This window comes from Pholis gunnellus (assembly GCF_910591455.1).
Source record: "Pholis gunnellus genome assembly, chromosome: 9".
NCBI lineage: Eukaryota > Metazoa > Chordata > Actinopteri > Perciformes > Pholidae > Pholis > Pholis gunnellus.
In genome coordinates this window covers 9,545,008-9,559,537 of record NC_136535.1, presented here as the reverse complement: position 1 = coordinate 9,559,537, position 14,530 = coordinate 9,545,008, and the positions used below count along the sequence as shown (strand labels likewise).

The window sequence follows — 14,530 nt, the reverse complement described above, 5'->3', positions numbered from 1 at the left end:
AGATGTGAGTGCACTGTGAGTGTGAAGGACTTTTATTAAGATACCAGATTTTTGTTGACAAATCAATACATTGAATTTTTAGTCTATTGTGACAGATACTCAGCCAATAAAATCAACAAAAAGGCCCTTTTCACAGCATGTCATAGCCGGGTAAACTCAGGCGTAATTGATCAAATTAACTATGGTCCTCTTCTAATTTGTGTGTCACAGCCATTCCAGTGAGCCAAAGTGCATAAAAGCAGAGCCTAAATGGAAGAGGGCCATAACTAATGTTATTGATTACACCTATGTTTACCCTGCAGTGACATGTCAAACTGGCTGCCGTGAAAAGGGCCTATTGTTACAACTTATTAATACGGTTACTCGTGTGTGGTTGAATTTCATCTCTAAACACACAATAGTTTCAGTTGCTCAGTTTTCAACATAAACTTATACCTTCATGCCTTCACTGTTGCTCTCTGCAGCACTTGCACGCAGTCTCTTGTGGCTGCTTCCAAATAAATGACTGTACTTAATCTTACCTTTCAGGCACGCCCAGAGGACTATGCCAGAGACTTCTTGGCACACCAGGTGCCCATCTCTTTCCATAAACACTGGAACATCGACCCCATTGCTGTTTACAACAAATGGCTTAAGGATGACTTGAGGGCAAAAGCTTCGGATGGACTTAATGAGAACGCTAAGACGGAGTTATAATCATTATAAGCACGTGTGTGTGTGTGTGTGTGTGTGTGTGTGTGTGTGTGTGTGTGTGTGTGTGTGTGTGTGTGTGTGAGTGTGAGTGTGAGTGTGTGTGTGTGTGTGTGTGTGTGTGTGTGTGTGTGTGTGTGTGTGTGTATAATTAATGGAACTGAAACATTGTTCTTCACAGATATAATTGTTTTTGTATTGTTGATGTCGAACTGTTGTTTAGAGGGACCGTGCGAGCGTGTGTCTACGACTTAATCTGTGAGTGTCTTCATGGCTGAGATGCATGTTGAGGTTAATGTTATTTTGGAAACATGGATATAATATGTGGATATTTATATCATATGAATAATCTGAACCTTACAAAGGAGAATCTGCTTCTCTGGGAGATACTGTATCTTTAAAAAAAGGCTCACTAATGCTGTACAATGTGCTCTATTTTGGCATAAAAGTATAGAATTGAGATTGAATTGTTTTTTGCTTTTCTATTTCATTGGAGGCTTATTATAGGATTCAAACCAGTAATGTATAAATGTAAAGGTTCATTGAGGCTATGACTAAGATGGTGAAACACAGACTGTTTAGTGCAGCTAAAAGGCATTAAAGCTCTCTAAAGTATGCTGAAGGTTTGTAATTACTCCCAACATGTAGCCTTTAAATGGGTCCAACTGCTGCTCGGGCAGATAAACGTCTTACCTTTACTTTAGACTCACCCTGACACCCTCATTACATTTTTGGCCTTAGACCATCTGTTTCTTTCGGCTCTCTTTGAGAGTTGCAGGAACTAAAAAGGAGCATCATTTCAAAGACACAATTGCTTGTAAAACATTAGCTGATATCCTGAGGTATGAGGTTGAAATTGTTTTTTATCAACATCAATAATCTTTGTTTTTCACAAAACGAATTGTCTTCGATAATTATTTGGCAGACTCAATGAGTTGCTAAACATTATGAGAGGTCTTTCAAAGACCTTGAGCTTGGGTTGAAGAATTAAACCTTTCTCCTAGCTGTTTGCCATCTCAATAAAAGGAATTTGCAGCTATAATGTATCATTCTCACAAACATAAATGGAGGTGGCTGTTTTCTTATGGTGGCAAAAGCTTTAGAAAACTTGAGGATCAGAATCACAAATACTATGTTGATCCCCGGGGGGATATTGGGTCACGTTACAGTTGGTACTTGTTCCCTGGATTATGAAAGGCTTGATATTCATTACACTGAACTAATGAAAATTTGAAATGTTAATGTGGAAAAACGCATTACTGTCAGTTCGTGAAAGACATACTGTGATACAGAAGATGTTTCTCTAGTACTCTTAGACAGGGAGAATTGTGATGCTAAATTTACCCTGTCCTAATAGCACAGTCGGCCAGCTCGAGTTCATGAAAAGTCTATTAGCCTCGGGCGTTTGAAGCATGTGTAATAAGTCAAGCAGACATCTCCTCACACACCTATGAATTGTAACCTATTTGCTGGAAACAAGTTAAAGTCCTAGTGGGACTCACCCACACATGGAGTGATGAGTGGTGGTAAGACAGTACTTTGCACTGAGGGAAATCCTCTGAGTAATTCTAAGTAGGTCCACACAACATGCTTGCTCTGCCGATATTTCTAGCGTGTCAGCAACAACATCCCAGTCGGGTTAGACTTTGTCTGGTGTTGAATTTTACGCTTTAATCCTTGTCCAAAACACTGAAACAGTAAGATGAGTGTAGCACTGTATTCCCTCCAAAATAACATTTGTATTTCCTGTTCAGCTAAGAGGTTTTTTTTAGAAATGCTGAGGTTATGCACTCCACCCCCTCAGAAGAAAGATGACAAGTAATTCAAAGAAACAAATGTATTTATTATTTGAACCTGCTTGATTGTATTTAGATTTGATTTCCCTACTTAAAGGTGTAATTGCTGTTGCAAGGCCTCTCCACACTGCCATGTATACATATTGTTGTATATATTGTTGGCCTAAAGAAATAGAAGTGCTTAAAAAAACACCATGTGTAACTTTCAACTATAGACTCTCCTGCAGAGAAAATGAAATTATTCACAGAAAGAAAGACATGACTTGGGTGTCCTCAGTAGGGAAGAGCACAGTCTGCAGAGCGACGTCCTGACCTTGCATAAAAACATCAGCTATGCGGCTATGAATGTGGCTTTGATGACCATTTTAGTTACTGCAGGGATTTTGCATCATATGCTTAAAGAAACACCAGGCTTGCATTACCTAATTCATTTGTGCCACAGTATTGCTCCATGAACTGTTTTTTTGTAAATGTGTTTTTTGCCATTTGTCCTCTTTGGTATCATCATACTTCACACATTTCATCCAGTTAGGGTTGTGTGATTTATGTATCATTTACTCATGATAATAGATAGAAAATCTGTCCAATTGTGTGAAAGAGGCAAAATCTGGGATGGGTCTGCAAGGCTTAACTTAACAATATTCGTCCTCAGTTTTACAGTGTGATTCACTTAAAGTGCAAAAAAGCATCCTCACTTACTTCTAGCTGTCATGCAGACAGTTGTGTTGTCCAGGTGTTTAGATTCTGAGATTATTTCTACCAAAGCAAAAGTCCTTATTAAAACTGGAATGCATGTTTCGTAATTTGGGGCGAACTAGCCTTTTATAATTTCTGTGGATTAAGTTGGGAACAGCAGCGAGGAGGTGGCGCTCTGCAGACACTCACCTTTATTCCTCCCCTTGAAGCAGTTAACTAGATTGGAAATTAACTGTACGGAAAGTTCAGGTTCTCATCATTTTTCAACGTATGCCTTCGTCTTTGTGACTATAGATTTGTGGCTCACATGGGCGGATTAATATTCATTAAGCTTTATTTGAATAAAAGCATGTGTGAGCCGTGGGGAGATATAGAATTTTCAGTTTGAACATAAGTGCTTTTTCCTCAGAGGACTCACTGTGACCAGCGGGCCCTCCAAAATGGAGCAGATGAGAAGAGCTGCCGCAGTCAGTGCCATCTCCGATCTCTGTTACAGGCGGCTCAGCTGGGGCTTTTATCATCACTCAGTGATCTCACTTGTTGCCAATCTGTTTCCCATCCCTCCAGGGGAACAACAGTCACTGCAAAGATCTCTTTAGCAAAACAATTATGAGACGCGAGCGAAGAAACTTAATTCTCTCCAGTTACAGTAAGTGATCTCATTTGGTAAAAGTGAAGCCTGGTGAACAATACACTGTGCAATGTCGTTTCTGTTGGAGCATTTTAGTGTCACTTGGCTCGAGGGATGTAAAATGATTGGTCTGTTAGTTGGTCCACAACAACTCGTGTGAAACGACTTTGACAATGCCGTGATATTGATCAATACCTGCAAAAAATGACATTCCCATCGGCCTCAGTTGTGTTTTGTGTTTAGTGCAATTTAGCACATGTTGGGTATGGCAACACACCAAACGAAGACAAACTCACGATAAACTGCTAAATCAACGATTAGCATGCTGAAGTTAGCATTTAGCTCAAAGCACTGAAGCCTTGTAATTGGTAGAATCCAAGAGATGGATTGTCTCTTACATTGTTTTTTTAGAAAGCTTTTTATATCAGTTTGATATTGATGGCCAATTTCACTGATACTATCCAATCAAATTAAGCACTAATTTTGAACTATTATTCAGTCAAAAGGTGTTCCTCAACAGGAGTCATCACTTTGCTTGTCTATTTGGAATAAGAAAATCATGATAATGAATGTTGGCAGGGCTGTTGAATTAATTATTTTCATGTATGTATAATTCAGTGGTGTCCTGTAAAGGTAATATGATTGCCGGCACAATTTAGCCTCAGAATAAACCCGGTGTAAATTATAATGCTGATCTCCAGAGGGGTGAATGGATAAAACACAGGGTGTTAAACCTCTGCAGATGTGCCGGTAAATGGGCGGTTGCAGTTAAATCCATGCAGCCAAGGACAAGCGTTGAAAGTCAAAACGCCATCAGCTCTTAACCACCGGTTACACAAGATTGGTTTTATAGCGAGTTCATAGTAAAATAAATAGTGTGCTGTCATAGTGTCAGGCTACTGATCGCGATTAAGATATTTCTGAATCCCCCTCCACCAGCTTGCTTGTTCCCGAGAAAAAGATTAGATTAGATCAAATAAACTTATTGTCCTTGAAGGGAAATTTGTCTTGAACATGGAAGTCAAAGCAGCAAGGACATGAAAACAGCAGTGCAGGATAAAAACAAATATATCATACAAAAATTGCAATTAATGACCTACACCATGGGGAATATAAATCTTATTAAACCAATTACTGGACACTGTTTGCCTTTGTTGTCATTCTTTTATAGTTTATTACCACACAATGCTCAATAAACCTCAACATCTCTACAGTTAGTGTAATTTGCATTGCATTATGGTTGTTGTGCAGATTTATGTAATTTACAGTAATTTTTGCAAATGCAAATTATGCAGATCAGATTCAGGTTTATTATTAGGTTTAGTAGGTTTTCACATACATGGAATTAGTTCTAGTGATTTGTTACAAAACAAAAACATTTAGATTAGATTCAGTTTTTTTAATTATTATAATCTTTGTATTGAAGTTGAGCAATTCAATTCAATAAATGATTCAAATTCAGTCACAAGTAACACATATTTCTACTTCATATTTTACATGTACAGTTTCAAACGAGCACTTGCAGGTGGGTGATGACCAGACTTTAAAACGATGTTGAAATGAATGCACATCAGTACCATGAGCCTCATAAATCTACATGACCGATGGACTAGTCACATTCACAACTCCCCTATGGGTTAAGGCAAATGAATGGGAACATGAGCTGGGCACCTGCCTTCACTGATGTTTTATGGTGAGGTATTCATACTGGTCCAACTGACGCCTTACAGAAAACATGTATTTCAATGTCTTGAAATACACCCCCCTCTGCACAACCTCTACACCATGCACCACTATCACCTCAACCTATATTAGGATTGTTTTGCATATTCCGATAGAAGCTTAAAGTTACAGATTGTAAATGCACATGATGTCACCCAGTCAACTACACAGACTGCATCCACTCAGGCTTTACTTGTAGTTCAACTGAATGCCAGGCCTGAGCTGCCCAACCATCCTTATCATTATTAAGTGAAACAATTACATTTATGCTGCAAGAATGAAACTACCCATCCAAATATGCAAACACAAATACAACTTTGACCCATAGAACACATTATTCTCCTAAACTGGAATCACAGAATTCATGGTTTTATGGTGGTGACACATTTTTCAAAACAACCAAAAATGCTACATTTTCATTTTATCATCACATTGAGGTCAGTATACTTTTGAAACTTCCGAATGAAAATAATTTAGTTGGATGTATTTGAATGTATACTGCATAACAAAAAAGGGATGAGAAGCGGGGGTGACAAAAACATAATTTATCGCCTCATTTCAACAGCCGCAGCACTGCAATGTTAAGCAGATATTAAACAGCACAGCACCACATGTTTGTATATCTTAAAAAGGTTTGTTTTAAAAAGTACATCCCAATCAAGCATATTGAAACATTACCATTTGCTAATTTTCCTTACTTGTAATCCATTCCCTGAAGGACGATATGCGCACGTAGGCATCAGGGTTCCTGCGGTCTCCACATTGCCGGCCGGAGGAGAAGACAACACCTGCTGCAACGCCATCGCACACCAACGGACCTGAATCCCCCTCAAACAAGAATTAGTTGCTTGCTGCACACCTAAATTAAGGTACCATCATTTTGCTCCAACAAAAAAGCTGATTCAATTAACAAGACAATCTGAGATCTTAACAGTAGATGTTTAATGTCTTTTCAAGACGTGTGGCTTTAAGGTATGCCATTAATGTATGTTTCAACTTGTGGCTTGTTTATATATATTATAGGTCATATGTATCTCATTATAGGGCCGCGGAATATGGTGTTGGCTTATCGTATAGCACTGCCTGTATTCTGCAAAGGTAATGCAAAAGTAGCCGCCTGGTTAGTCTTCCCTCACTGCGATATGTAGCCCTAAACGTTAATTTTAATATAATATTCTTCGGCCCTTTTAGGAGGAGGGACGTTGGCACTTCTGTTTTTGTCTATACCAAGTTTCTGGGTGGGGACTAAAGTTAACGAGAGAACGTGAGAAGAGCTAACTGAAAGCTGCTAATAAAAAAAAACACTTGCTTTTATGTTTGGTAAAGTTTCTGTTTATTCATTCAGTTAAAAGCCTGAATAAGAAATGGTAAAGTTAGTCTCGTTTGGAGCTTGGTTGGTAATTTTCTCTTAATTGGTGCAAATGCGGTAACCACGCCATATCCGCTCGCACTAGCTGGGATGAGAAGAGACTTGATTGTGTGCGGGAAACACATTTCTGAGTTTCTGAGCGAGTAGGCTCACAGACTGTAAACTGAGTACGTATGGACATGTCTGGTTAAAGAGTATAGAGACTTATTGGTGTTTGGATATCTGGATGCTGCATGCCACAACCATGTGGACAGAGCTTGAGGACTGTCCCTCCACCGCACCGATTGGCCATAGCTGGAAAGAGGATTTGAAAAACTTTTTGAACTGAAAGAACAATTTTCATGTCTATTCAAATAAGCTCCAACACGCCAACGATAGACTTGAGTTCCCAAAAAATCCTGGGTATTTAAGATTCTGTTTCTGTTTTCATTTTCATTATCACAAGGTGGCATGCCTTGTTTTTAATAAATATTTCAGTGAGTTACTGCATTTACATTTTGCTGCTTTGCATTTCCTCTGCTACTAGTTGACGACCGATAGATAGATAGATGTGTGCGTTGTACAAAATGCTTGTATTGTTTCTTCAAGCCATCGTCTTAAATGAGTTTTATGACATTGTTAATACCTAATGGATTTCATTTGTACACATTTTTGTCTTATATACTATTCTTATACATACTAATACCTCTTCTATGAAATTTAATTTTGTACTGTAAAATATCAAATATTAAACAGTAACCAGTGTTTCAATCTACAGTAAATAGTTAGCAATTAATGCTGTATAGCATAGACTATATTTAGTGATTTACAGTTGTGGCGACCCCTGCCCTTCCCTTTAAATCCTTAAGGATCCTTAAGGCCAACCGGGAACACCTGGTGTCAATAAAGCCCTGATTGTGACTCGTCTCTTTCTGCCTGCTTTGCTGCTGCTAATGCAGCTCTCCACTTGTCCTTTCAGGCACCTGTCGTTTTGTTGCCTAACTTCATATTTAGTCTTACACTCGAACACACACTCATGCATCACACACACTACCACCACCAGTGATCCAAACAGTCCACACCGTAAACATTCAGCTCACTTTTAATTTGGTCCAATTCGGGTTAATTTAGTTTGAATATAATTATCATAGTGTGTCTCCTAATTGTTGGGGCTGCGTCATAACAAATATTGTACTAAGAAACACAATTACAGTATCATACTCCAGAACATATTTACAGTACCATACTATAAAGCAGTTACAGTATCATTCTGCCACAGTGCTGCCTGTACGTTACCGCAAAAATACAACAGTGATAACAACTCGCCATAAATAAATAATAGGAAATAAGGAAAGGAAAGGATATAGGAATGTGAGGCAGTGTGTGTTTGCGCAGTGGAGACCCAGACATTCATTCTAAGTTAATCAGTTTTATTGGCAGGGGAACAACAGACTCCTTGTATCTGTTCAGGCAGCAGCATGGGACACTGTATCATCCGCCTGATGGGAAGAGATGGTTTTAGCTGTCCAAGATGTGAGTGGAGTCTGCCGATATATACACTGACATATAGGCTATATGTATTTGTTCTTGTGTGATCAAATTTATATATATATATGACAATATATCGATACAGTTAAGATGAGACAGGGGAAAAAACTAAACAAACCTACATAAATCACTTAAATACAGCATTTACAGTTCAAAGAATAACATTTTCACAGTGTCCCCATTTATTATTAAACTATAACTGTACTTTCTGGTTCCTTTTCACAGCTGTACATTGATGGCAGTACTGACCTTGAATGGTTACGTGTTGATTGTTGGTACGCTTCATGACGAGTAAAAGGGTGGGTCTTTAATGTTCAATTGAAATTAAGTTAACATTTTCTTTGGGAAGAAATTGTCATCACACTCCCACATGTATATAACCTGAGGCTTTATTTTGGGAATGTGTTGTTTTTTTACAGCCGTTGGTGTAAAAAGTAACAAGGATTGGGTAGAAGCTGACAGCAGCTATGTTGATAGTCGTGGGCTCAGGGAAAGTATTAACTTTAGCAAGTGTATATATGTGAAAAAGGAGTGGGAGCACTTGATTACGTGAGCTTTCACCTCCGGCTTCCAACACTGTACGAGCTACACGTATGGAGGTGTGACATAGCTGCAGGATTAGAGGAGAGTTCAGTTCTGTCACAGAGGAAGACGTACACTGTGATTTTACTTTAGCAGTATAATGTCTTCTTTTCCTGCAGACTATAATGTGTGTTTGTCGGGTACATTATTGTACACAGCACAGCCATTGCACTTGAAGTAATATATGGCGTGCCTCTGAGAGTTCCTGTGGACAATTTGTCCTCCGAATTTGACCCAACCCAACTATTTAGAAGCAGTAGGCCGCCACACTGCTGCACCCGGGGAGCAGCTCCAATTCTGAGGCAACTGTCCTTGACCGAGGCACATATTATATTCAGGAGGTGTCTTTCAGAATAATACTGCTCATCGCTGGTCCTGATTCAAATGGTGGAAGCAAGGATACCACCATAATGGTGATGGTGAGCATCGTTATTCAATAAGCAGGAAATAAAGAGTGCAAAGCAGCCCGGTGTGCAGGTGTCTCGATACTGTAACTGTGCATTGCAAACAACATGGTGTGATGGAACTAGTCGGAATGCCTCCCACACATGTTAACCCTCATTTATCTTTGGGACACAGAAAGCAGAGGAAGAAAAAAAAGCCACCTGTTCATTTTCATCAGCGTGGAATGTAATTATTTTGAGAGGTGTGGGTAAGTCGGAGAAGCGTGAGCTCCATAAGTCGCAGCTATGGTCTCTGATATGTGAAGAAATACTGCACCAGTTCATTTTGTTTCTTTGGATTCAAAAATGTGACGCCTCTGTTTGAACTTCTCTCTTGAAGTGTTTCAGTACACCGAACCACGCTTCCTTTTTAATCTTAGTTAGGTGACAGTGGTAACAAAGAAATGTTCTTTTAGAGTGCGCTGTGAGCCCAGCTTCCACAGTACTGAGAACTCATTCAGTGCTGTTTAATGGATGTGTTGTGTTTCTCCCACAAGGTTGGATGCCGCACTTCTTGTGTACTTGGGTGACCTCACCTAATGCCAGAATTGTATCGATTGGCTTGTAAAAAGATATTTTTAGGCAGTAATCTGTGCCATAATATCCTCAAAATTTGCTTTTACAACAGTCAGTCCGTCTGCCTCTTTAAATCCTTGAACACTTATTGATGACCTTTTGACCCAACCAAAGTTACTTATTACCATTTGTGAGGATGTTTGGAGTGAAAATGGTGGATTAGATGAATAATAATACGTTGAACGTATGACCTGTAGCCCTTTAGCAAGAATAAAATGGTGCGATGGAGGAGGGGAGAGCAGCTTTGAAAAGAGCAGCGTTTTAATGAAGAGCAGAATTAAATATGAGCAGTCTGAGAACGGTCCAAACACAGTTACTTATGTTCTGAGGGTGACCAGCATCTGGTATGGGTTTGTTGTTGATGTTGGTTCATTCTCACAAAGCTCGCCAGGCTACGCTCTTTTGAAAAATTGTTCATTTGTGAATCTACACTGTGATGGCGGCACCATACAGAGGATGCAAACCTCATGAATACGACCTCCCCTGCTCTGTATGTTGACAACGGTTGGCAAATATCAAGCAGCATGTGGCTACAAGTGATTAGCAATTTCTTTCATGCACACTTGATAGATTTCCTGGCTGGTCTGGTCTTTAGTATCATCTTATTATAAATTATGTACTTGTTGGAAGATAGTTTTCTGTTCATTCTGCATCTCCAAGTTAAATCTCTGGAGAGGTGCAATAAGATGTGGTGAAGCAAAGTTTTGAGTTTTTGAGGCTAGATAATTATATGTTTTTGAAATATGCATTTTAAGCATGATTAGCGTCAGTGTGAATTAAACCCCTAAATCTTGTACTATCAATATCATTCTCGGCCAAAAGAGCCTGTATAGGACCCGGTCCTGTAAAATAACAGCAGCAAACAAACGTGAATGTGAATAACTTGGCATAACAAAGGGAAAACATTCACTGCTGGGTCCATTAGTGCCCACTCAGCCGAACTAAAATAGCAGAGAATACATAGCAAATTGCACATGGAGTGGGTCAGGGGTCTATTAAATTGTTTCCTTCTGATGACTACTTAAATATGCAACTGCCATTATGAATCTAATTTCCTCACCATGTAGTAAGACCACTGTAGATGTCAGAAGTGTATTTGTGCTTCTCGAGTATGGAGGCAACCAGATGGTGCTCCTTGTGAGTTTCTTGTCAACAGAGTTTGCCCTTCAGCAGCTGTGGCATGAAACTATAAAGACGGAGACGCTGGTCCTGTTCTAGTTTTTTGAGACCAGGCTTTAGCCTCTTAGTATTTCGATAACTAATAACTTTGGGTGCTAAGGGATACATTTATTCGGTCATCTGGTATAAATCTACATACATCAGTCCAGCATTCCTATGTGTCCCAATGGTTATTAATATCACTTAAATTGCTGTCAGTATTGCATTATCTTTATTGTCTCCATTATTATTGCTCTGGCCTCATGAAATATAGTCCTCCTGCCAATTCATACAGCAGCGATGATGCCAGAGTGCAGAAATGTTCAACTGATCAGCAGGGAAAAAAGGAAAAGATGTAATCAAGGGTGACATTTAAAGCAGAATGAAGCTTCATCTGTCCCCTCTGCGTAGGGATGTTGAAGAGAGCCAGATACAGACTCTCTCCCCTTTTGTTTTATGTAGTAGTCACACTGCTCTCTGTTCAGCTAACTGATCCAAGTCAAAGCTGTAAAAGCAGTGGTTGACTCCAGGTACTTTGAAATGTCTATTTTTTTTAAAAACAAGACAAGTCTGGCCCATGCTAGTGGCTCTGTCAGGTTGTAGATAAATTGTTCACCTTATTCATCGTTATAGTTTAGTGTGCTAGCATGCTAACATTTGCTAATTATTAGCCATAAACACAATGTACAGCTGGGGCTGATGGGAATGTCATTAGTGTTGCAAGTCTTAAACTCAAGGCGAAATATCTTGTTCTGTTATCGATTGAACGCTTTACTTTTGTTTTACTTAACTAACTCACTTCAACGTTCTCACAGAACAGTTGAAGGCAAACAAAGTTCCGATGCAAGCAAGCGCGCCCTTATTGCTTGCGTTGACCTTCGCACCCAGACATGATTGCTTGGCCAGCAATGTGATGGATTTTTATTGTATTGCAGTCAATTCTAAATGTCTTCCTGGTCTGCTGAGCGTTTACTGAGCGAAAGCATTATTAAAAAAAACATCACAGATGTAATTAGTAATGCATTTAATTGTGTTAATAGGAGAGGATATTGCAGTCTTGGAAATATGAGAAAGCTAATTACGTAAGATATATGAAGGTTAAAAGTGTTGTTCAGCTCTCTTTGGCTTACTGGAATAGAATTACATCGTGTTCATGAGTAATAGCTGCATTACAAGCACTGTAAGAATATTGAGTGTATATTGTCTGTGATACGGTGTGATTTGTCCGCATTTGCTTCCCTACAAGTGTACTCTGTGTGGGTGAACGTCTCTCTTAATATTATTAGTTTCAACTTGCCATCTGTTAGAGATGTATAGCCCCTGATAGAGGCTCTGATTGAAGCTGTCCAATCCGGTTATGTGAGGCAAATTGGTGTAAAACACAAAAGGGTGATACATATTCCTGCAGATAATGATGATCTCTACCCTTCATCCTTTAGATCCCTACACAGTAATCAAATTAGGAGACGACCGGAGGACAAATTCTACGCCTTGGACACGCACAAAAAGAATAAAGCAGAGAGCAGCTTACCCGGCTGCAAAATGCACAGTTTCTGAGACAGATGTTTGTGCTCTTTTAGTAGCATGTCAATAAATGGAGTAGGATTCGAGGTTAATTTTAATATTATCAGAGGCCTCTCCATGACTATTAACAAATAGATAATTGTGACTCTGTTTCATTTTTTGTTCTTGTCTGTGATGCTTTTCTAACTGTGAGTCCTATATCATCTTGAGAGGAATAAACGTGTCTCCAGGCAGATTTGATCACACATTTCCATCTCAGATATTGTGAGTTATACCATACCCAATAATAATCTCCAACCAAAATGATTTGATAAGTCCATCTCAGCACCCTCTTCTTTTCTTTTTGGATCTTTTAATTTTAAGTGTCATTCCTTGAAGACTAATAACTGCCTAATAACTGGAAGCTGGGTTGTCTCTTGGTGTGTTATATTTCCAGAGAAGCAGATTGTTGATCAAATCAAAGATAAACAAGCGGCCTTCCTGCACGCCTTTGTGCCAGGCCCAGGCCTTCCAATCCTCCTGGAGAGATTAGCAGGTAGAGGACAGATTGAAACCAGACAGAGAGGGGATGATGAATTGAAGCATCATTTCCAGGAAAGTCATACACAGTACCTCACCGCCGTCTAACAGTGAGACACACACACACACACACACGCACAGATGTTCCAGCTGTTTTTCATCTGGAACTCATATCCATTTAATAGTTATATTACTTTTGCTGCCTCAATCAAATGTGGAGCAGTCAATAAGAATTACAGAGCCATCGTTACGACAACAAGAAACATCAAGGTCAAAAAGAGATCAGATGCAACAATCACAGATTATGCAAATTGGACACAGAGATGTACAGGCCATCATATTTATTACCAGCAATGATAAATTCCCAACAGCAGTGAGGCGGCAACGCTCAATCATCTTTCAAGTGATTTCTTTTTACGATGTTTGTAATCACTCACCTTAATTACATTACATCAACAGTTTGACAACCAAGCCTAAAACATTCTGAATCAAAAGATGACAATGTGCAAAGTAGCCACCACTGGAAAACATGCAAATTGAACAGATCTATCAGGTGTTTACAGATATGAGAGGGATGTATTCATCTCTGGAAGACTACTCAGGGACACTACCTCTTTTGTTTTGGGATGCTGGCACAATTCGCCGCTTAACTATATATGCTCTTAAAGTTATGAACCTATCTTATTTTCGTGTCCTTTTACGCCTTGACCACAACTGTCTGCGACAAGTAGATAAATCACGGCCCCCTGAAAATGAACGATCAGGGTGTAAAGTTCCTTACAAGTCACCTCAAGGCCTCATTGTTGTGTGTTAAAGGCTGACCACGCAAAATGCACTCAAACGAGACAAGTGTGACTCCACTGATGTCCTGACCAGCCGTAGGATTTGTTGCTAAATCTGAAGTGGAAAGAAAAACCCATTAAAGTCCTCTTTAGTAGTGCAGAGCATGGGGGCTGCAGTGTGCCGTGCACGGTGTGCCAAGTGGCTAGCTGTGCATAAAAGGAAATCATTGCCGTGGCTGAAAATGCCAGCTCCTAATTTGCACTTAAGTCAATTGTTACTGGTTTATTTGAACATTAGGATATATTGTCTTTTAATTTCATACCGTCCCTTGTCCTTCCTTGACCTCTCTATGTAAATTTCAGGCCCTTCACTGAAGGTGAATTCTTCTCTGACCACTGGTGTGAGGGAGAATGCTTTAATGTGGGGGATAATTAGCACTGGGTTTCAGGTTTGGTTTGCACAAAGAGATGTAGATTTTTAATTCCACTTGGGGAATGTATTATCCTCTTACTAT

At 39.4% G+C, this 14,530-nt stretch overlaps 1 protein-coding gene across 1 annotated transcript in view; it reads left to right on the top strand.

Moving 5' to 3' along the window:
- The window catches only part of b3glcta (beta 3-glucosyltransferase a), a gene marked incomplete at its 5' end in the record, with an annotated part of 56,042 nt that extends 54,990 nt beyond the window's left edge, over nucleotides 1-1,052 (top strand). The window contains one exon of the mRNA XM_079165781.1: nucleotides 529-1,052. Coding sequence (XP_079021907.1) covers nucleotides 529-696 — 168 coding nt within the window. The 3' untranslated portion in view covers nucleotides 697-1,052. The remainder of the gene's footprint in view (nucleotides 1-528) is intronic.
- Nucleotides 1,053-14,530: the final 13,478 nt, after the last annotated feature.